This window comes from Ursus maritimus, unplaced genomic scaffold (genome assembly GCF_017311325.1).
Source record: "Ursus maritimus isolate PB19 unplaced genomic scaffold, ASM1731132v1 scaffold_19, whole genome shotgun sequence".
In the NCBI taxonomy this organism is placed as follows: domain Eukaryota; kingdom Metazoa; phylum Chordata; class Mammalia; order Carnivora; family Ursidae; genus Ursus; species Ursus maritimus.
In genome coordinates, this window is record NW_024424341.1 from 57,633,678 (window position 1) to 57,656,885 (window position 23,208).

General features: G+C 50.8%; 2 protein-coding genes across 5 annotated transcripts in view; one reads left to right on the forward strand and one right to left on the reverse strand.

The window, feature by feature from the left end:
- Positions 1-10,462, reverse strand: part of VRK3 (VRK serine/threonine kinase 3) — a 32,869-nt gene extending 22,407 nt beyond the window's left edge. The window contains exons 1-5 of one of the 4 annotated variants that reach the window (XM_008684566.2): positions 10,336-10,462; positions 8,946-9,008; positions 6,530-6,669; positions 2,633-2,770; positions 1,414-1,713 (exon numbers count right to left, since the gene is read on the reverse strand). In XM_008684566.2, coding sequence (XP_008682788.1) covers positions 1,414-1,713; positions 2,633-2,770; positions 6,530-6,668 — 577 coding nt within the window. In that variant the 5' untranslated portion in view covers position 6,669; positions 8,946-9,008; positions 10,336-10,462. Of the gene's footprint in view, positions 1-1,413; positions 1,714-2,632; positions 2,771-6,529; positions 6,670-8,945; positions 9,009-10,245 lie in introns of all 4 variants that reach the window. The other 3 variants (XM_008684568.2, XM_008684565.2, XM_008684567.2) reach the window with 3 other exon arrangements.
- Positions 8,829-22,452, forward strand: ZNF473 (zinc finger protein 473). The gene is made up of 5 exons (XM_040634437.1): positions 8,829-8,901; positions 10,810-11,051; positions 16,060-16,186; positions 18,301-18,390; positions 19,842-22,452. Exons 1-5 carry the CDS (start codon positions 8,829-8,831, stop codon positions 22,307-22,309), a joined length of 3,000 nt encoding a protein of 999 aa, XP_040490371.1. The 3' UTR covers positions 22,310-22,452.
- The last annotated feature ends 756 nt before the right edge of the window (positions 22,453-23,208 follow it).

Consider the following 23,208-nt stretch of genomic DNA (forward strand, 5'->3'; position numbering starts at 1 on the left):
ATTCATGTCCCTCCTCTAGGACATGGGGACAGTGACAGTGCGGGCGTCCATCGTGAGTTAGGCAGTACAAAGCAAACACACATCCCTGTGAAAATGTGTCCCTATGAAAACGTGTTCATGGCAGCACCAGTCATCACGGCCCAAAGCGGAAATAATCCACGCGTCCACCAACTGGTAAATGGAGAAACCAAACATGATAGACACACACTGAAGAGTATTACTCAGCCACAATGCGGAATGAAGTTTCGACACATGCTATGGTGGGGACGGACCTTGAAAACAACGTGCTGGGGGAAAGAAGACAGACGCAAAACCTGAACCATCCACAACAGAGAAACCCAGAGTGGAAGAGAGCAGATTAGCGGTTGCCTGAGGCTGGGAAGAGGGGGATGGGGAGCGAGTGCTTTGGTACAGGGCTTCCTTTGGGGGTGATGGGAATGTTCTAGAACGAGATACAGGTGACGGCTGCACAGCACCATGAACGGACTATAACCCACTGAACCGCAGACTTTAAAATCGTCCATTTCATGTTATGTGAATTTTATCTCAATTGAAAAATGACAAAACCTCTCACAAAGCGCTTAGAACACGGTGTGGCCTTGATTAAGCACTCGACAAACCTTAGGTTGGTTAATACTTATACTTCCAGCACAGTTCTCTTTTTCTTCATTGTAACAAGGTGTCTGACTCCATTTTTTTAATGTTTGACAACTCCAGCCTCGAAGCCAGGTCCTGCCTTTTCCTCTCCGGCCCCCCATGTGGACAGGCTGATAAGCAAGTCTGGGTGGGGTGGGGTGGGGCTCCCTCCTTTGCTGCAGGTGGGAAATGCAAATCATGGGAGGCCCTGGCCCCAGAGTGGGAACCCTCAACCCAGCCCCACCCCTTAATCAAATAAAAACCCAGACAGGGCGCCTTTCCTTCCTCTCCTCAGGGGGTTCAGACCTGCTTTCCTCCAGAAACCTTAATTATGCAAGTAATTAGTCCTTCATATCCTCCACCACCACTCTCAACATTCAAACCAAATTTTGGGGGTAGGGGGCTCCATGCCACCTCTGCAGGATAGAACACCCATCATCATCCTTATCATTCAGCCACCCTGGGCCTGCACTCCCCCATGATGAACGTGGAGGTGGGGCGTGCCTCTTTACACAGGGCATGTGCTTTCCAGTTGGCCACAGTCCCTACCATTCCCAACTGCTCACTCTCGGATTCCTGCACACATTTGCTCTACCTGCCCAGCCCCGTAGGTGAGTAGCTCTGCTGTCCCAAGTCTAAGAGAAAGCTGCCCAGACGCAGGTCCACAGCTGGGAGATGGCTTCTATTTCCATTTTCAGAAAGGGGTTCCCCTCCCCTTGCCCTGGCTCGAAGACACCCCGGCCCAGCCCCGCACCTGCCCACCTGCAGACAGCGTACCTTCATAGAGAATGCCCTGGTCGTCCCTGGTCTGGAGGGGTCCCAGCTTCCAGTGCCGCCCACTCTTGTCTCTCATCAGCGTCCCTATGGGCAGAGCCTCAAGCGAGGTAGTCACCCGGCTCCGCTTCAGTGTCTGTGGGCTTCTCTTTGTCGCCTGTGGGCTTCTCTTGGTTGCCTGAGGGCTTCTTTTGGTCACCTGTGGGCTTCTCTTGGTCACCTGAGGGCTTCTCTTGGTTGCCTGCGGGCTTCGCCTGGTTGCCTGCGGGCTGCTTTTGGGGGTTGGGGGTCTGCTCCAGGACCCTGCAGGAGAATGGTCAGAATAAAGAAAAAGCAGCAGCTGGGAGAGAAAAGTTGGATGGGTAATAGGACAACGCTTGTCATACTGTTCATTTATTCATTTGCTCATTCAACACATGCTTCCTGGGACCCTTAATGAGCCAGGTCCTTGTGTGATAAAGCTGGAAATCCAGACGTGACTCAGACCTGGGTCCTTCCCTTGGGAGCCCCTAATTTGGTGGGTAAGTCTGACCTGGACACAGCTGGTCAGAACTGAGTCTGGAACAGGGCAGTAAAAAGGAATATGAGAAAGAGACTGATTAGGCCTAGAGAAGTCAAGAGAGGCTCCCTGGAGGAGGGGACATTTGAGTTGAGTCTTGTTGGATGTGGAGAAGTTTACCAAGGGGAAAAAAGACATTCTAGACATTCAACCAAAGACACCCTGAAACAGGCCCTGGCCTTGTGCTGAGTATAAGGAAGGTTCAGAAATTTGTTAGAGACCCTGCCCTTTAGGGGCTCCCAGGCTGGCAAGAGTATGGGATGGCACGGTGAGGAGAGAGACGTGGACTCAAGAAAGCATATTACCTACTCCATTCCTCCCATCCACCATCCACCAGGCACAGAATAGTGCAGAAGGGCCTGGACGATAACAAGGGATGGAGGTGAGGCACTGAGAGCTGTGACTTTAGATCTAAAGGCCCCCTGGGAAGGAGATGGGTACACAGTCCTCAAGACTCCCATGCTCGCTGGCTGGCACCAGGCCTACGAAGATGAGCTTACCTGGTTCCCGCCCACGCAGGACTCTCAGTCCAGCAACTGAGGCAGAAAGGATGAGGGTCCAGGCAGGGTAGGGGACACCTGAGCAGGGGAACAAAGCCCCAAACTCTGTCCGATGACCTGCCTTTTCCCCACTGAGTCAGGCCAGATTGACCCCAACTCTCACCTTTGGATCTCATGGTATCTTCAGACCCAGAACTGTCACCATCCAACCAAAGGGAGGATGAGGGGGAGGTGACAGAGCCAGACCACTTCACTTTCTTGGAAGGGATCTCAGGACTGGTGTTGCTCTGTCTCCTTGAGCCTGGAGGAAGGGAGATCGGATGCAGACTGGGATTACAAAGGCGTTTTCCAGGAACCCTTAAACCAGGAACCCTGAGGGCACATTCGACCACTCTCTTCCCTCCGATCCCCGGAGCCAAGCCTTGCTTCTCCTGTCACCTAAATATCTAAGCAAACTGACCCTTCATTTATTTTCCTCCTTGGGTCTTGGTGTCTTTTGTGTGTCTATTGCTTTGTCGTTCTGCTCTCTTCTAGGCAATTTCTTCAAACCTATCTTCCAATTCACTAATGCTCCCTTCAGCTGTGTCTGGTCGGCAGTTAAGCCATCCAGCAAGTTTCTGGTTGCCACGATGATGTTTGTTTTGATCATTGTAGCTTTGATTTGGTTCCTTTTCAGTTCTCACTAACTCCTGCTTTTTCACTATATTTTGAATTTCTTCTTTTATTTCTTTAAATATGTTAAGTGTGTTTCAGATTATTCTCATCCATAAATTCTGAGGTCTCTGATCATTGTGGGTGTGATTCTGTAATTTGTTGTTTGTGCTGACACTGGCCTTTTCCTGGTTTTTTTTTTTTTTTAAGATTTTATTTATTCATTTGAGAGAGAGTGAGCAAGCAAGAGAGGACAAGTGGCAGCGGGCGAGGGAGAAGCAGGTTTTCCACTAAGCAGAGAGCAGAGAGCCCATGTGGGGCTTGATCCCAGGACTCTGGGATCATGACCTGCTGAAGGCACATGCCCAACCAACTGAGCCACTCAGGTGTCCTTCCTGGTGTCTTTTGATTGACTGGGAGCTCCTGGTCCTGTGGGAATTCTCTAAGGCAGAGGCAGAGGGAGAGAATCTTAAGCAGGCTCCACACCCAGCACAGAGCCCAATGCGATCTGGGGCTCAGTCTCACGACCCTGAGATCATGACCTGAACTGAAATCAAAAGTCGGATGTTTAACTGACTGAGCCACCCAAGCACCCCTCTAAGGTCTGTCTTTAAAGGGTGTTCCCCGAGAGAAGGTCTGCCTCTGTTGGGGAGGGGCACCCACACCTCATTGCTCTTACACTAACTTTCCCGCTTGGGTTTTTCTGGGGGCTCCACAGACCAGTACAAATTCTGGCCCCAAACTGGTGAGGATGTGAGTTCTTGTTTAGGAATTCTCAGAGAGGACACTGTTTCATCTTTCACCCACAACCAAGGCTGAAACAGACAAATGTCTTCACCAACTTTCTCCATGGAACATTTTTTTTTTTTTTGTTCTAGTTTACCCACTGAGGAGTCCCGGACTTTAAGTTTTCCAGTCTCACCTCTTGCACTGCTCAGGCCCTAAGCTTTGTCTCTTATACTCCATTAAAACCCAGGCTTAAAACCACCAGGGCCCAGCAAACAGCCCAGAACCACGACCATCCACAGCACATGCTCAGCCCCGTGGGTCTGTGTTTTCTTATTGTTTCTCAGTTCCTTGGAATTCACTCACTGAGTGATAGGGCCCATTCAGCCCTGCTTTTCAAAATAGACATTTTTGATATCTTATCCAGTATTTTGTGGTGTGCTGAACCATAAGGGGCTTTTGCTGATCATTTAGTCTGCCATATTACTAAAAACAGAAGTCTTTCAGTTGCCACTAACTTAACTAGCATGGCTGGTTCCTGGACTGCTGGAATGAATGGCCTCCTGTTTTTCATACCTCCAATCCAATTTCCACTTTCTCTCTCTCTTTTTTTTTTTTAGAGAGAAAGAGAGCATGCGAGTTCGAGTAGGGGGAACGAGAGGGAGACAGAGAATCTCAAGCAGGCTCCACACACAGTATGGAGCCCGACACGGGGCTCCATCTCACGACCCTAAGATCATGACATTAGCCAAAATCAAGAGTCGGATGCTTAACTGACTGAGCCACCCAGGCGCCCCCACTTTCCACTTTCCAGAGAGGTCTTTTCAAAATGCAAATCATACTACGTCTCCCACTTGGTAGAAACCCTCCACAGCTCCCCACTACATCAGTGAATACTAAACTCCTTACTCATGGTCTACACAGCCCTGCACGTCTGCCCCCAGTCAAGATGTCCATCTTTATTTTTCCCACATGCATGGCTCCTCCTCTCACCGCACAGCCTTTCCCTTAACCATGCCTTAATGCCTGGAACTCTTGTGCCTCCCTCACCTCCCTCACCCCACTCTTCACTTAGCTAACTTTTATCATCCCTCGGTCTTGGCTCAAATGTTACCCGTTGAGGGAGGCCTTCCTCGATTCCCCCAGAAACAAAGCTCCCTTATGTGGGTTCCATGCTCCATCCATTTCCCTTTTGTTATACGTTCTCCTGATAATTGCTTCTTCAATGTCTGTTCGCCCTACTGGCTTCCAAAAGCTCTGCAAAACCAGAAACCAGGTACGTGTCATCTGTGTTACCACCTCCCTAGGACAGACAGCACCTAAGTACACAGGAAGCGGTCCACGTATATTTGTTGCTTGATGACTGGGTGAATGAATCATGAACTGAGTCCTAGGTTGGCATTAGAGAAGACTGTGGTTAAAACTGAGGCTCTAGGGGCGCCTGGGTGGCACAGCTGGTTAAGCATCCGACTCTTGGTTTCGGCTCAGGTCATGATCTCAGAGTCGTGAGATCGAGCACCATACCAGGCTCCATGCACAGCACAGAGTCTGCTTGAGATTCTCTCTCTCCCTCTGCCCCTCTTGCTCATGCTGGCGTGCACTCTCTCTCTGAAATAAGTCAATAAATCATAAAAAAAGGAAATCCTCAGGCTCTGAACTCAGGTGAAGGTAAATACTGTTGGGATCTAATCTAGAACCCAGACACAATATTGGAGATGAAGAGCCATTTTGAAAACTCAAGTCAATAAACATGGGGGGAACCCATCTGCTCAGGATGGCCGAGCAGAAAAACAGGAGCCTGGGTCTCTTATGGCATTATGGGAACACCATTCCTCCACTGGACTGGCCCCTGCAGACTTTTTTAGTATGAAAAAATAAACCCACTAATTTTTTTCAAAACTCTTGGGGAAGCATCTTTCTGCTGCTTGCAGCCAAGTGCAATCTCAAATGATAAAATGAATGTCACGTATGCCTCCTACCTTCTGTGTCCTTCAAGACAAGTGAACTTGCTTTGATTTATCAATGCAGCATCTGTGGTTGGGCTTCCTATTGGCCAGGACCTCTGCTGCTATTCCATTCATTCAGTCAGTCAACTGGTGAGTTTCTCAGCACCCAACTCTGCCAGGTCTTGGGTGCCAAGCAAGACAGCAGTGAAAGGGGAGGGAGGTGGCCCAGGACGTGGCAAAAATGGGCTGATTAGGCACTGATTTTGAATGGAGAGCAGACAAGATTTGCCGGAGGGCTGAAGTTGTGGGGCGGGAGAGAAGAGGGCTGAAGGAAGATGACTGCAGGGTCTGGTCTGAGAAACTCGATTAACATGGTTGCTGTTTATACCATGATGGGAAGTCTATGGAAGGGACAGATGGGCAGGCGGCAGTCACGTCAGCTCAGCTCTGGACATGTGTGGAGATGCGTATGGGACACACAACAGGTGTTGCAGGCAGTCTGATATACACACATGAATCTGAATTTCAGGGGGGAGTCCAGGCTGGAGACAGAAATGTATGAGCTGTCAGCTATAAAGCCATGAGGCCGATCAGATGCCAAGAAACTGAGTGTAGACAGACCCTGAATCCTGGGCAACTCCAGGATCAATTCAGGGTCAGACAGGCTGCCAAGCAGACCGTCCTCCCTCCCCAAATGCACGCATGCACGCATCATTCCCCAGAGGCCTGGTTCTTACCTCGGAAGGATGACCTAATTGGTCTGACAAAGGTCTGGAACCCTTCATGCTCCTCTGCAGACAAAGGTTTTCCGCAGTAGGGGCAGAATTTGAACGCTGCTTTGATACTTTTGCCACAGTCTGGACAGAAGGTGATCATGCTAGAAAACAAGAGGTGGAGGGAGGGAACAGGAAGCTGAAACTGAAACTGAATGCACCACCAGTGAGTCATCATCTGAACTCCCCATGGTGACGGGAATTCAAAAGGAAGAAAACTTATCCCGCTGGAACAGACTCTCTCAGGAAGTGGCCACTTCTGAAATGAATTCCTGCCCACTGCATCCAGCCTCTACCCACGCATCTCTCCCTTGTGGCCCAGGGCGGGTAAAAAGCAGAAAAATGCAATGTGAAACTGCAGCTTTCACGGGAGACACAGGAATGCCTCGGAGTCCACGGAAGTTATGCAGGAGATCTGCTCCAGTCATGCGAGCATGGAGGGTCTTCTGCCATGATCTGTGATGTTCATTTCTTGAGACACATGACAGGGATGGGAGAGACTGCGGATGCTCACCAATTAGCCTCATGCTCCCCTACACGTCCCAGGCCCCACCCCGCAGTTAGATTGGGGCCACGTGACTAGTTCTGGCCAATGGCATGAGAGCGGAAGTCACTTCCCAGCCGAGGCAGGTAAGAGAGGGAGGGCCTCCTCCCTCGCCCAGCCGCAGCACAGAGGCCGCTGGAGGCCACGTAGTCCGGGTGGCAGAGCTGCAAGATGGAGGAGGGCAGCCTGGTGCACACTGGAATCTCACGATCAGCAAATAAACCTACGCTGCATGAAGCCACCGGGACTTCAGAGTTTGTTATGGCTCTACAGCCCGTCTTAGCCTGACGTACTTAGTGAGACACATTCACCACATTATCCTCTAGGTCTTGTGTGTCTCTGGAATATTCCCTAACACTTGTAAAAATCAAAACGAACGTTACACATAGAGCCCATTACAAATGAGGACAGGACAGGAGTATTTATTTGCTGGGACTGCTGTCCCTAAACACCACCCAAGGGGTGGTTTCAATGACAGGAATGAATTTTCTCAGAATTTTGGAGGCTAGAAGTCTGAGATCAAGGTATGAGTTGGGGCACCTGGGGGGGCTCAGTTAAACGTCTGACTTTTGGTTTTGGCTCAGGTCATGATCTCAGGGTCCTGAGATCCAGCCCTTCACCTACCCCCCCAAGAACAGGGCCTGGCCCACGGAAAGCCTTTTATGTTAGTGGTTGCTATTACCGTACCATGGTCTGTATCCAAATTATATTCCAGTTGTTAATGTTTCTATTTTTCCCACTCTCTGTCCGTAAGTCCTGAGCCTCGCAGGCCTCCCCATTTCCTCTTGGTCGTGACTTATGGAATTCTAGTGCTTGCCCTTGAAAGCCCCAGGCGATCCAAACAGTGAACGAAAGAAAGATCAGCCAGAGGAGACAAGGGTTCCTCTTCCCCTTGGTCTGCAGAAGAGCAGAAACCACACTGTGGGAGAAAATGGCCCTTCCTTCATTTCACACAAAGGAGTGGTGTATAACATCAGACGGCAAAGACTGCAGCCAAGTATCCTTCAGCCTCGAAGAAACCTGTAATTCTGACTGGTTGTGTCACTTAATAATTTACTGTCCTAGTCATGCCATTTAAACGGACATCTCTATTTTCTCGAAGGTACAAATACTGGTGAGTATATTTGTTAAGCCAGAGGAGTCACTCCACTTCTCCCTTCTCCCTTTTGGCCACAACAAACCTGAAGCCCTTGTGTTGATGTTGGAGCCACAAGATCAAAATTGCCTAGAGGATGGCTACCTTGAAGAGTTGTTCTAGACCTTGTTTTAGTGAGAAACTTGTATTTGGGTTAAGCCACTGAGATTTGGGGGTTGCTTCTACTGCAGCATAGTCTAGCCTCATCTGGCTAGCGTACTGAGACTTTGCTAGGTTACTTATGTAAATAGAAATATGAAAATCCAGGGTGCCCGGGTGGCTCAGTCAGTTAAGCGTCTGCCTTTGGCTCAGGTCATGATCTCAGGGTCCTGGGATCGAGCCTCACGACGGGCTCCCTACTCGGCGGGGAGTCTGCTTTTTCCTCTCCCTCTGCCCCTTACCCTTGCTTGTGTTCTCTCTCCCTCTCAAATAAATAAATAAATAAAAATTAAAAAAAATATGAAACTTCATGGCTGTTTTAAGTGGCTTTGCTTTATATGGAATTTTCCCCAGTGCCAAGTGCCTTGGCTAAAGACGGCTTCTAGGATGGGGCAAGAGTTTAACTCAGTGACCCTGGCATGCCCATGATAACCTTCCTCCTGGGAGTGAAGTCTGAGAGCAGCAACATAGAGAAGATGGAACAGGAGCAGGATGTGGGTGGGGGAAAGTCCTTAAGGGGCATGTCCCTGAGGGGATGGTACCTTTATGGGATCACGGTCTGGCCCTCAGATTCACTGGGCTGGCAACTCCATCTTAACAGTATCCTGTAAGTGAATAAAAATGGAGAGGTTGACTCAGGCCCACTTCACATATAAGTGGAAGATAATGGTGTTTATCGATCATTGGTGACATAGCCAGCACGTGCTAAGTTCATCCATTCATTAATCATTCACTGAACTCCTGATATGTGCTATCCACTCGGGATACAGCAGCGAAGGCAACAAACAGGCTCTTGACCTGAGAAAGCTCATATTCTAGTGGCAGAAGAGGAAATTGATAAACAAATGAGCAGGGGCGCCTGGGTGGCGCAGTCGTTAAGCGTCTGCCTTCGGCTCAGGGCGTGATCCCAGCATTCTGGGATCGAGCCCCACATCAGGCTCCTCTGCTAGGAGCCTGCTTCTTCCTCTCCCACACCCCCTGCTTGTATTCCCTCTCTCGCTGGCTGTGTCTCTCTCTGTCCAACAAATAAATAAAATCTTAAAAAAAAAAGAACAAATAAGCAACTGTTTAATAGGTCAGATGAAGGTAGTGCTATAGTCAACGCTCAAGAAATACGGATGGAAGAAGGAAGTCTCAAAGTGAAGTCACCTGTTCAAGGTCACATGGCTAGGACTTAAACCCAAGGCTCCAACACTCAGGATTCTTTATCAACCATTCACCCATTTATTTTATTTATTCAACAAATATTTACTGAACATCTGCTATGTGTTAAGAATTGCGTCCCTCGGGGCGCCTGGGTGGCTCAGTCGTTGGGCATCCCAGGGTCCTGGGATGGAGCCCCGCATTGGGCTCCCTGCTCTGCTGGGAGCCTGCTTCTTCCTCTCCCACTCCCCCTGCTTGTGTTCCCTCTCTCGCTGCCTGTCTCTCTGTCAAATAAATAAAATCTTAAAAAAAAAAAATTGCATCCCTCCTAGAATGTTCTCAGACACAGCACAGCAAAAGAGCTAAAGGCTGGACTCCACCTACCCGCAGGAAGGACAGGTGTCTAGATAACCAAGATTCGCCCAGGCTCCCCCCCTCCAAAGAGACCAGGGATGACAGGTGCCCTGTCAAGCTCCCCACTAGCTCAGCCCACCTCCGTCGTAGCCCCGACCACGAAGAGCCAACAGTGGCTTGCAGGGGTCGCAAGGCAGGTCGGTTATCCCGGCGACCAGAAGTTTCTTTCCTCGAGACCCCAGCCCCCAGGGGCTCTGTCTCCCCCAAAGGATCGTGCTGACGTCACAGGCACCACAACTGCACTGTGGTCAGTGGATCGTGAGACCTCCTCCTACTCCGTCTCACCTTCCCCTCACCTCTGGACTTTGTGAGCGGGACGGATAGCCAGACGTCTGCGGCCAAATTCTTCGACCCTTCCCTGAGAGTAGGACTCACCTTCTTAGTTGTCCCGCGCAAACTTCCGGGTGGCGGAAAGCGCTGCGCGCGCATCCTCCACCCGGAGGGAGGACAGCGCCCGCGCAGGCGCTGCTGACCTCCAGTCGGCCCTCGGGCTGTGCGGGGGAGGGATTATTTCCTCATCGCCCGTCCCCATTCCACCCTCTTTTGGAAGTCTCCTTGTTCTACTGCGCATGTGCAAACTTGGAGCCAATCGTAAGGAGGGATGAACTACGAGGCATCTCTCCGCCTATCAGAGAGAGGTCATATTATCCTTTTCCCGCCTCGACTCCGCCCCTTACTTCCAAGCGTCTTTTCAGGAACTGCCTGCTAAACGCGTTTCCGTGGCAACCCTCTGTCGCCTTCAGGCCGGAGGGCGCTGATTAGGTTGTCGTTCGACGGTGTAAAAACTGGACTACAATACCCACAGGCCAGGCCACCTGGTTCCGATTTTGTTTCTACTCTATTTCCCAGAGTGCTCAGCGGAACCTCTATGGCCGAAGAAGCGGGTGAAGATAGGAAGACAAGGGAAGGAGCCCGCACAGTCTTCTGGGAAACGGAGTCCTCGAGCTGGCGCGGAGTCTCCTGGGTGGAGTAGTTTGAGGAAATTCACGCGGCGCCGGAAGTGGTTACGAGGCGCGAGTGAGAGGAGTTGGGTCAGCGTCTCCCTGCCGGCGGGAGTCGCGTCTGTTAATCTGGCCGATCGCAGTCTTGAGGTGAGGAGACGCCGAGGCTGGGGTAGCTGAATACTCCGGAGGCTTGGGGTCTCGGTCCTTCCTGAGGGGTGACGGAATGCCACGAGGCGATTTGGCAAGGGGCGCGCCGTCTTGGGCAGTAGGTGGGGTCTTGAAGGCTGTCTGTTTAGAGCCTGATCTGGGCCAGGCTCTCGCTGAAACGGTTTCCAGTCCTCACCGGAGCCCTTGAGAGGGGCGGTTATATTTTATTTTACTTTTGAGTAGAGTCTGAGGCCGAAGGAGGGGTTGAGTTGCCCGAAGTTGAAGCGGGGCAGATCTGGAGGAATGAATGAGTGGGAGGAGTTCTTGTGGAGGTCGAAGTATTTCGCAGTTGAGCGCCTCCTGTGTGCCAGGCGCCGCGCTGTTCTCGCATTTCCTCCTGTGATCTTCGCAGCAGCGCTAAGTGCAGCTCCTGGCTTTTATCGGCTGGCCCTCTTGGCAGCATCTTGGGAATCACAATTTTTCAGAGTTTAGAAAGTTAATAGGGTGCATATTTTATAGTTAGGCAACACCCCAGCGGATCTGGGGCAGTTCTTGGAAATCCATTATTTCTGCCGGGAAAGGCGTGAGTCTTCACACTGTTCATAGCCTGTGACAATTTGGGTTCAGTTTTGCCGTCAATTTATGAATAAAGTTCTGGTTTTCAGAGCTTTTTTTGGCTTTTAGAGTTACAGATATGGGACTGTGGATCTGTTTCATTTGTCCCATTTTGTACATGTGGAAACCAGGCGCAGAGAGTGTGAATAATCTGGATTTAGTCATGGCCCCACACTAAGAAGAAGTAAGACTTCCCAACTCCAGGGCCTAAGATTTTTCAGCCCTGTAATTGGCTCAAGTTATTCTGACAGCCTTAATGACCTTGAGCTTCACAGACGGGCCGCCATTTCTTCTGTCCCAGGGCTCAGTGGATGAGATATGGACAGAATGATGTGAAAACTGTAGACAGAGGTCTCAGATTTAGATGTCTATAAGGGTCAGGCAAATAAGGTAAAGGAGAGAACACATCTGGAGGAGGACTGTGGGGCATCAGGGAGCACTTGTCCCATCTAAGGGGGGTAGCTTTAATTAGGCACCAACTGACAGCTCAGTGGGCCAAATCTAGGATTTTTCGGAAACTGGAAATAGAATTTTTAAGCGAAATTTCCCAGTTTTCAAGTTTGAGACTACTTAAAATAATTTTCTTTCAAAACCTCCTATCTGCCAACACTGTGGGGAAAAAAAACCAAAAACCAACTAAACAAAAAAACAACACACCAAAACCCCACATCTGTGGACCAAATTATACTCACAAGTTAAGGCTTAACCTCCATGATGTGAGGAAAATCAGTGACGAGTATATGTTAGCACTTACAAGTCTGCCACATTGCCTTATCTGCGATCAACTCTGGAAAGCCTCGAAGATCATTTTTTCCATAAATTTGGTATCCAGACCTGACTGGAACTGCTTAGAGTTATAACCTTTAATTATCCTACCTAGAGTGAATATTTATACCTTTCACTCTAGAAATATCGACGTTTTACAAAATACTGCCTGTCCCACACTGCACTGTGATTTTAATGAAATATATTGTATGTATGCTGTATCAACTTCTAAAAAATCTGAAAATTTCTGGGGCGCCTGGGTGGCACAGTCGTTAAGCGTCTGCCTTCGGCTCAGGGCGTGATCCCGGCGTTATGGGATAGAGCCCCACATCAGGCTCCTCCGCTATGAGCCTGCTTCTTCCTCTCCCACTCCCCCCGCTTGTGTTCCCTCTCTCGCTGGCTGTCTCTGTGTCAAATAAATAAATAAAATCTTAAAAAAAAAATCTGAAAATTTCTGAACCTCAAAGCACATCTGGCCCCAGAGGCTTAAGAACTGTGGACCTGTCATTAAGTCAATCCTGCTGCTTTGTGATAGGGAGTGTTTTCATCACTCCATTGATACGTGCCAATTAGGAAATTCACAGTGGCTACCGAAGTATAAGCCCTATGGTACAGTGTTTTGTATCTTATGGGTCATGAAAATAGCTCAGTGGGCAGTGGCCATGATTTTTTTTTTTTAAAAGAAGTAAAATAGAAGAGACTAGAATAGAAAATGGATCCTGGTACATTCTACTTTGAAAGATTCAGTATTATTTCATGAAGCTTTTGTTTACTTATGTGTGTGAATGAGTAGTAATGGTATATATTGTTTTTGTTACTGTGGGTCATGGTTAAAACAAAAAATTTGGAGAAATCTTGCTATTATAGAAATAGCAAGTTTTGGAGGCCAACTCACCTGGCCTCAGATCCTAGAGATGGTAATCAGAAATCCCAGAAGTCATCTGAGGTGTTCAATTAGACATTGTGTTCTGTCAACAAACATTTAAAAAGTGTCTACTGTGCTGGGCCTGAGACACAGTAGTGAGCCAGGCGGAAGGTCCCACCACCTTACTGGGCACCTCTCCCAAACATATAGCTACTGACTGTAACAAGTGCCGAGAACGGTTATGAAGTTCCTTTGTAGGCTCTGACGCACAGTGGGAAGGAGGGGCTGGGGTAGTTTCAATAAATACAAAATTGTTGTGATTCCTGCAGGGAGCCTAACCTTCAGCCTGATCTTCCTACTTCCGGACATTTTGGGGGCTCATCCAGCATGGCCAGGGAGTCAGCCCTCGGAGGAAGGGAGACTTTGCCCCAGCTCCCTTGTCCCCCCTGCAGCCCTGCCAGTGGGGAACATAGAGGGAAAGGAGAGGGAGCTTAAACAAGACCTCCAGCTGCTGGGCCCTAGTTGGCCGTGACTGAGGTGAGTTGAGGGCCCCTCTGTCCCAATCAGTCATCCCCAGAGCTTGCACAGCTGGCGTACCTTTATTCTGGGTTCATTGTCCTCTGGCGGCCCCCAAATGATCCTCTTGTTATGCTGTCGCTCCCATGCTCAGTACCCTTCCAGGAATCCTTACTGCTTATAGCATAAACTCCACATTTCTCAGCACGATCCTGCTTGATCTTCTCTGTTTCCCTAAGTAACCGAAACTCCCTTCTTGGCTTCAGGGTAAAATGTTACACTGTACTTCCCAGATTCCCAGCCTTTGCTCAGGCTCCACCCTCAACCAGAACGCCCTACCCGCCATCTCTGGCTGGTAAGTCTTACACAGCCTTTAAGACACACCTCAATCCCTCCACCTTCTCTGGGGAGTCAGCTTTTCCCGGCTCTGCTCCCCCATAGCACCCCCTGCTGCCTGCACCATAGGGCAGATCCACCTGGATGTGGTTGTTCCTGCCCCTGTCTGTCAGCCCCACCAGACAAGGTGCTCCTTCGGGACAGGTACTGATTGGGTCTTACCTCTGGCCCCCAGGGACCAGCACAGGCCTGGTACACAGGAGTTCTTCCTCTACCTGGTAAATACCTGCCTGTCCTTAATGACCCAACTTGAATATCTCACCCGACCAGGAAGCTTTCCCTGACCTCACGGCAATGTTCTTACGCCCTTTCCTTGCCACAGCCCTGGATACCACCCTCTGTCAGCCCTATCTCCTTACACTCACTACCAGCATCCCTGAATGTCCCCTCCAGGCCAGGGACCGGGTCTGCCACCTCTGTGCCTCCAGCATCCTCAGATGGGTCTGGCACACAGGAGAAATGACTGTTGAATGAATGCATGCTCTGACTGTGCCACTGGCCAGTATAAAACTCTCTGTGGCTCCCTAGTGCCCCATGGATCAAGTCCAGGGTCTTCCCACACCCTCCACCACTATTTCCAGGGCTGCTGCTGTCCAGCCAAGTTGAGGAGTCTGGGGAAGGACGCTTCTTGGGACTCTCTAATCTGGCTTCTGCTGCAAAAACCTCTTTGGCTAATCCCTTCCGACAGGGTATAGACAGCAACAGTGTCAACTACAACTAAGAAAACACTCACTCAAACCTCTTTTTTTTTTTTTAAATATTTTATTTATTTACTTGACAGAGACACAGCCAGCAAGAAAGGGAACACAGGCAGGGCGAGTGGGAGAGGAAGAAGCAGGCTCCCAGCCGAGGAGCCTGATGTAGGGCTCGATCCCAGAACGCCGGGATCACGCCCTGAGCCGAAGGCAGACGCTTAACGACTGCGCTACCCAGGCGCCCCCCACTCAAACCTCTTTAAACAGTCAGTAGATTCTGTGGAGCACAGAACCAAAAAGGCCAGCGGGGGTGCCGGCTCGATGCACCAGCTCACCCAGCGTGGCCAAGACCCAGTTATCGTCCCTGTCTCTCAGCCCCACTACCTCTTGGCTCCATCTTTGTCCTGAAACAGCTGCCAGGACTGCACGCCCCCACGTGCCTCCTACGGGTAGGCTTTGTTCTAGGCGCTGTATCTACACAGGAGGGCACCAGCTGTTGCGGTCCCTGCCGTCACGTGTAGCTCACCTGTTGTTGGGGGGTAGGCGCGCATCTGTTCGCGAGGGCTGCTGTAACCAAGTGCCTTGGACAGCAGAAATGTATAGTCTTAGTTCTGGAGGCTAGAAATCTGAAGTCAGGATGTCAGCAGGGCTCCTTCCTTTTGGAGGCTGCTGGGAAGAATCCCTTCCATGCCTCTTGCAGCTTCTAGAGGGGCCTGCGTTCCTTGACTTGTGGTCACATCCCTCTGATCTCTGCTTCCGTCATCACCTTGCCTTCTCCCTCCTTTGACTCCTTCTGCCTCTTTTTTTTTTTTTCCAAAGATTTTATTTATTTATTTAGACAGAGAGAGACAGCCAGCGAGAGAGGGAACACAAGCAGGGGGAGTGGGAGAGGAAGAACCAGGCTCCCAGAAGAGAAGGCTGATGTGGGGCTCAATCCCAGAACGCTGGGATCATGCCCTGAGCAGAAGGCAGACGCTTAACGACTGAGCCACCCAGGCGCCCCGCTTCTGCCTCTTATAAGGCTATCGGGCATGACAGTCAGGGCCCACCTTGATCATCGGGGAGAACCTCCCCATCTCAGGACCCTTAACTTGTCACATGCCCCTCTGAACCCTGACCCCAGTCCCGGTGTCACTGACAGCATGTCACATTTTAGGAATTTGTTCCCCTTGGGGATGCAGCCATGGACTTCACCTTGGAAGACTGGGAGCACCTGGGGCTGGACCAGGGGGACCTGTTCTGGGACACAGCGCTGGACAACTACCAGAACCTTTTCCTACTGAGTGAGTGTCCACTCCAGCCCCGGGGGCCTGGTCACTGCCCTGTTCAGTGGTTCCTGAGCGCCAGAGAACCAGCATGACGTGGCCCAGCAGTGCCCAGCTGGCCACTTCTGGCCACAAACCCACCTCTGGGGACATTGGCAATGCCCGGTGACCTTGCTGATTGTCAGCACTTGGGAGTCGGGGGTGCGCTCCTGGCATCTTGTGGGGAGAGCCCAGGCTTGCTGCCACACGTCCTGGAATGCAAGGACAAGCCCCTACAGCTGAGGATTATCTGATCCCAAATGTCAGGAGTGAGAAACCCGGATCAGCCCCTGCCTGCAGCTCTGGCCTCCTCAGCACTTTCCTCTTTGTCCCTGTAGAGCTGACACTCAGAGTCCTCGCATCTGCCTTCCCCTCTGCTAGAGGACTTGTCTCCTCCCTGCCCCCAAGACGGCCTGTGAGCCAGTCCTCCTCTGTCTCCTGCTCTGCTCACCCACCACCCCTGCACTTGCTAACTGCTCCTTTGATGCTCTGTCTCCTGCGGCTGGGACGGGCGCCCTCTGAGGGCAGGGGCTTTCCACCTTTCCACCTTTCCAACTTTCCAGCTTGCCCCTGTGTCTGGAACAGACGGTACCTGCCTTGGGCACTCACCGAGCGGCGGCTCAGTAAATGCAGGAGCAGCTGCGTCAGGAGCCAGGTCTCACACTGGGACCGTGCTGCGAACGGTCCTTCAGTCCTGCGGTCACCCCACGAGGAAGTCTGACTCCCTGTTTGGTGGGCCCTTCTGAAATCGAGGTCCACAGAGGGGAAGTCACCTTCCCAGCTATGCTGAGGTTCCCGCAAGCACCCTGTGTTTGGTGGTGTACAAGGAGGACTCGCAGGACTCAGCATGTAGTTGTACTTCCAGCCATGACGTATTACAGAGAAAGGACCCAGCACAGGCAGCAAAGGGGAAACCAGAGCCAGCTTCCAGAGCCCTCTCCCTGTGGAGTCACACAGGATGCATACCGAAGTGACAACATGTGTGAAATGTCTACCAGGGATGCTCGTTAAAGAGACTCAGTGCCTGTAGTTTTTACTGGGGGCCGGTCACAGAGGTGCAGTCTGCCTGGAATGTACCAGAATTCTAGACTCCCAGCAGGAAAGCAGGTGTTCAGCATGACCATTAAGGCGCAGGGGGCCCCTCTTCTTGGTTTGGGAATGCTGGCACCCTCCTCAAATCCAGATTCCCAGACACCAGCTAAGGGCCAGCCTCGCAGATTTTCTCTAAACTCTGCTCGATGTCTGCTGCAGAAGCAGCTTCGGGGAGGCTCAGACCTCCGTGTCTTTTCTATCTTTAAACCACGGCCCACAGTAAATGCACGCTTCCCTCTACTCCCCTGTGCATGTGTGTGCACATCCAAGCCGCGTATTAGCTGCTCTTGCTAATGCCACAAGCAGCAGCTTAAAACAATTCTTACAGTTCTGAAGGTCGGAAGTATGATGCGGGTCTGATGGGGCTAAGCTCAGAGTGTGCAGGGCTCGATCCTTCGGGAGGCTCCAGGGAAGAGGGTTACTTTGCCCCTTTTCAGCTTCTAGACATGCCTGCATTGCTTGGCTCACGGGCCTTTCATTTTCAAGCCATAAGGGGCTTTCCCTCCACTGTAGCTTGGTCTCCCCCCCTCCCCCCATATTACCGCTCTGCTCCCTTCCTTGAGCAGTTTGCAGAGGGCAGAGCGCAGGGCCGACTGGGCCGTGGGAACCGGCATGTTCTGTCACAGGCCTGGCCCGCGGAGGCCTCAGGTGATGCGGGCTCCCTGTGTGCATGTTTGAGCCACGGGTGGCTGTGTAAGTACGAGCCTCTCCACCTGGCAAACTGGTCATTCCTCGAGAGCAGCTGCAGGTCCTCTGTTTCCCCAGCCCTGGCTGTCACAGTGCTGATTGCCCTGGATGGTGACTGTCTGGGTCCCTCTCCTCCACTGGACTGGGAACCCAGCAGGGCAGGTGTCCCCAGAGTCGCCCAGTGCAGCATCTGGCCCTCAGGAGTGGTACGCTGAATAAAGCGTTGGCTAGGCAGGAAAGCCAGAAGGTTCCCACTAAGCAGCTGGCTGGCCCTCCATGTCCTGGTTGATGACAGTGCTCTTCTCTGCCTGCAGACCCCTCCAAACCCAAACTGACCTCCCATCCAGATGGCACTGAAGAGCCGAAGGTGCTGGTGAGAGAAAGCCCAGAATCAGCGGGCCCTGGTGAGTGGGCAGGGAGGGGAGGGCAATGGGCCCGCGGGACATGGCCCTTTGTATGCCATCTGTCTCTGGAAGTTCCATCCAGACCCAGAACGTTTATCCAGACATCTTTTTTTTTTTTTTTTTAAGATTTTATTTATTTATTCGACAGAGATAGAGACAGCCAGTGAGAGAGGGAACACAAGCAGGGGGAGTGGGAGAGAAAGAAGCAGGCTCATAGCGGAGGAGCCTGATGTGGGGCTCGATCCCCTAACGCCGGGATCACGCCCTGAGCCGAAGGCAGACGCTTAACCGCTGTACCACCCAGGCGCCCCTATCCAGACATCTTGACCCTGGACTGATGCATGTTGCTCTGCCAAGTGTTGGCTTCTGTCTGCTCATCCCGGCGGGTTGGGACCCTCCCTCTACCAGCCTGTCTTGTCTCCGTCTACATCAGTGTTCAGCGTGTGGCTGTTCTGGTGCCTTTCCTCGGTCTCCTCTTCGGTCCTTTCACGCTGAGCAGGAGGTGACCTTCCGGGCCCTGAGTCCGTCTGTCCACCTTCCTGCCTGTGTCCCTGAGCCCTGCGAACCCCCAGTCTGTCCCACCCCTCTTTGTACAGGTGCGTCCCACAGGGCACAGTGGGTGGCTGCATCTGTGAATAACTCAAGCCCAGGCCTAAATGCAGCCAAGAACATTTGTTCTGGTCTCTCCTGAGGGCCACGGTTTCTCCGGGGGGAGCAGGTTAGGCAGTGAGGGTGTTAACCTGGTTGAGGTGTCCCCAGTGGGAAAAGGCAGAAGCAGGGGCCTTGCCTGGGGCACAGGAGGCTTTTCTCATGGTCAGATCATTAACATGAGAAGGGCCCCCAAATCAGAGACCACAGGGCTGTGGCCACATGGCTCAGTCTCGGCCTCCACCACCCAGTCAGGACGCAGTTCTGTTCTTGGCTCATCCCTTGTGACCTCATGAACGTGGACCCTCTGTAGCCTCCTGTCAAGCGCACCAGTGTTTGTGTGTAGGTGACCAGCCCCGGCACAGGATCCTGCCACCTCAACAACATATGCTGTTTCCAAACACGTGTAGCTGTGCCTTTACCAACCAAATCGGCCCTCCAGTGGTAATAACTGTACTGTGTTATCATCATTTATATCTCTCTTCCTGTTAAACGGCGCCCTTCTCCAGGAAGTGGGCCATAGCTGAGGGGACGATGGCAGAGAATATCTGCTGAGAGGCTCCCCTTCCCAGTGGAGCCCTTCTGGCTGCCCAGTTCCCCGCTTAACTGTCCTGGAAATAGGCTGTTTCCTGTGATGCCAGTTCCAGCCAGGTCACCACTTTGGCCCCTTCTCCTTCATCGCCTTGGGGACAGGCTTACTGAGGAGCCATCACCCGTTCTCCCTCTTGTCTGTCCTCGCCCTGCAGCTCCTGACTTTTTTACCCCAGAGAATGGGAGACATTTGCACTTTCCCTCTCTTTCAGACACGGCTGAGGTCAAGAACTGTCTTCTGGCCCCAGACTTCTTGGAAGAAGACCTCTCCCAGGAGATCGTGGAGACATTTTCCAAGGATGGCCTCTGGAACTCCAGTTGGGGGAAAGCCTGTGTAGACGAGAGTTGGTTAGATAGTTTCCTAGGAGATCCAGAAAGTTTTCTGAGGTCTGACTTTGTTACCAACAAGGAAAGTCCCACAGAATACAGGAGTCATGAACTCAAGAGAGACCTCGGTCCTGAGTCCCTCCTTTCCACAGGAGAGGATTCTATGATGCACGCTCTTCCTGAAAAGAGCCCGGCACCAGCTACATCTCCGGAACGTGGGAATGACTTTGGCTGTGACTTAGACCAGAGCCAGCAAGAGACTATCCAGGAGGAAGATAAACTGTATAAATGTAGTGAATGTGGGAAGAGCTTCAGCCAAAGTTACCACCTTATCCAGCACTGGATTATTCATACCAGAGAGAAGCCCACTGTGCATAATGAGTACGAGGAAGGTTTCAGCCAGAGTTCTTGCCTCTTTGTGCCTCCGATGACTCACACAGGCTACAAATCCTGTGTGCGTACCAAGTACGGGACAACTTTCAGTCAGAAAACACACCACCTGTGGCATCAGAAAAGTCACACCGAAGAAAAACCATCTAAGAATCAAGATGGTGACCAGCCCTCGCCTGCTGAGCATCAGAAAACCCACACAGGGGGTCAGTCCTACAGATGTAGCGAGTGTGGCAAGAGTTTCAGCCGAACCTTTCATCTTACTCAGCATCAGAAGACCCACACCCGGAAATGCTATGAATGTGCCAAATGCAAGGCGACCTTCAACTTCCGTAAATACCTCCTCCAACACCAGAAAATCCATGCTGCGAACACTCCCTCCGAGTGTCAGGAGTGTGGGAAGGCCTTCAGGCGAGGCTTGCTGCTCATCAAACACCAGTCTGTTCATACCGGAGAAAAGCCTTACAAATGTGATCAGTGTGGGAAACCCTTCAGGAATATCTCCACCCTAAAGATCCACCAGAGAGTTCACAGTGGAGAGAAGCCTTACAAATGCAGTGAGTGTGGGAAAGCCTTCTACCGGAACACTCACCTTAATGAACATCAGAGGATTCACACTGGCTACCGGCCCTACAAATGTCCCAAATGCATCAAGAGTTTCAGCCGGCCCTCCCACCTGATTCGACACCAGTCCATCCATGCCACAGAAAAGCCCTACAGCTGCGCCAAATGCAAGGAAACTTTCAGCCACAATGAACACCTCGTGCAACACCAGAAAATGCACAGTGTGGAGACACCCTATGAGTGTCAGGAGTGTGGTGAGCGCTTCATCTGCAGCTCTACCCTGACTTGCCACCAGACTGTTCACACCAGAGAGAAACAAGGACTTGGTGAGAGCGGGAGGATCTCGATTCAGGACTCAGAGCAGAGAGAGCAACCCAGGATCGGTGAGAAGCACTTTAAGTGTAACAAATGCGAGAAAACCTTTAGCCGCAGCAAATACCTGACTCAGCATGAGAGGGTTCACACCAGGGTGAAGCCCTATGAGTGTAAGCAGTGTGGAAAAGCCTTTGGCCAAAGTACACAGCTCATTCGCCACCAGAGCATCCACTCTGGGGCAAGGCGGTATGAATGTGGGGACTGTGGGAAGGCCTTCATCCACAGCACTTCCCTCACCAAACATCAATCTGTCCACAAGAGCGAGCACCCTTTTAAATGTAATGAATGTGGAAAGACCTTCAGTGAAAGTGCACATCTCTCAGAACATCGGTTAATTCACACTGCAGAGAAAATCTTTCAGTGTAACAAGTGTGACAAAGCCTTTGCCCACAGTAACTACCTTACTCAGCACCAGAGAGCTCATGCTAGAAAGAAGTCCTTTGAGTGTAACGAATGTGGAAAATCATTCCATCAGAGCTCGTGCCTTTCTAGGCATCAGAGAGATCACACAGGTGAGAAACCCCATAAATGCAGTGACTGTGGGAAAACCTTCAGCCTGGGTGCTCAACTTAATCAACACCAGAGAGTTCACACCGGAGAAAAGCCTTATGTTTGTCAGGAATGTGGGAAAGCTTTCAGCCAAAGCTCGTGCCTTTCTGTTCACCAGAGAATTCACACTGGAGAAAAGCCTTATGTTTGTCAGGAATGCGGGAAAGCCTTCAGCCAGAGCTCGTGCCTTTCTGTTCACCAGCGAGTTCACACTGGAGAAAAGCCTTACGTTTGTGCTGAATGTGGGAAAGCCTTTGCCCAGAAAGCAAATCTGATGCAGCATGAGAGAGTTCACACTGGGGAGAAGCCTTATGCCTGTAGGGTGTGTGGGAAAGCCTTTCGCCTCAGTGCCCATCTCAGTCAGCACCAGAGAGTTCACACCCAAGAGAAACTAGCAACGTCAACCTTATCAGCCCTTTGCTGCAGGTCTCAGCAGACATCAGCAAGTTCACACTTACAGGTAACAAGGAGTTAAGTGGAGAGTAACAAGTAGCAATACTTCCTACAACTGGGTGGCAGCAAAGTCCTGGACATCTGAACATGGTTCCTCTGAGTCCTAAAGTTGAAATCATCACATTGTAAGCTCCCTCCCCCCAAATAAATACATCTCTTTATCCATATACAGTGATTAGAAAATTTGTACACAGGTTTCATGAAAACACAGTAGTTGAGAAGCTGTGTAACATGGGAATTCAGAGGTAGACCCAAGGCAGTTGGCTGAGTTAAATCCCAGCACTGACATGTACTACCTGATTGATCCGGGGAGAGTCATGGGACCTCCTAGGGCCTCAGCATCCTCATCTGTAAAATGGGCACAAGACAATTACCTACCTCAGAGGGTGTTGTGAGGATAAATAAATAGATGTAAAGAAGCACTTTGAATTGAGTGCCCAGCACATAGTAAGTACTCACCAAATGTGAGCTACAAATACTTATGAGGTACAACAAATGTATTAAAAAGAAGGGAAGAATTAGCAACCCTCTATTTATTGCAGTTAATGTTCTTGCTAATACTATGCGGTGGCTTTCATTTTTTTTTAATGTTATTTATTTATTTGAGCAAAAGAGCATGAGCAGGGGTGAGGTGCAGAGGGAGAGAGAAGCAGGCTCCCCGTTGAGCAGGAAGCCCGACCTGGAACTCGATCCCAGGACCCTGAGATCATGACCTGAGCCAAAGGCAGATGCCTAACCAACTGAGCCACCCAGGTGCCTTTTTTTTTTTTTAAGATTTTAATTTTAAGTAATATCTATACCCAACATGGGGCTTGAACTCACCACCCTGAAACCAAGAGTCATATGCTCTTCTGACTGAGCCAGTCAGGCACCCTTGCATCGCTTTCATTTTTTTTTTTTTTGATAGTTTTTTTTTTTTTT

Bases quoted from the DNA above. Each gene is read 5' to 3' on its own strand.
- ZNF473 (XM_040634437.1), top strand. From the start codon at position 8,829: ATGATAACCTTCCTCCTGGGAGTGAAGTCTGAGAGCAGCAACATAGAG. The intron at 16,187-18,300 runs GTGAGTGTCCAC...CTCTGCCTGCAG, and splicing joins CCAGAACCTTTTCCTACTGA to ACCCCTCCAAACCCAAACTG. The intron at 18,391-19,841 runs GTGAGTGGGCAG...CCTCTCTTTCAG, and splicing joins CCCAGAATCAGCGGGCCCTG to ACACGGCTGAGGTCAAGAAC.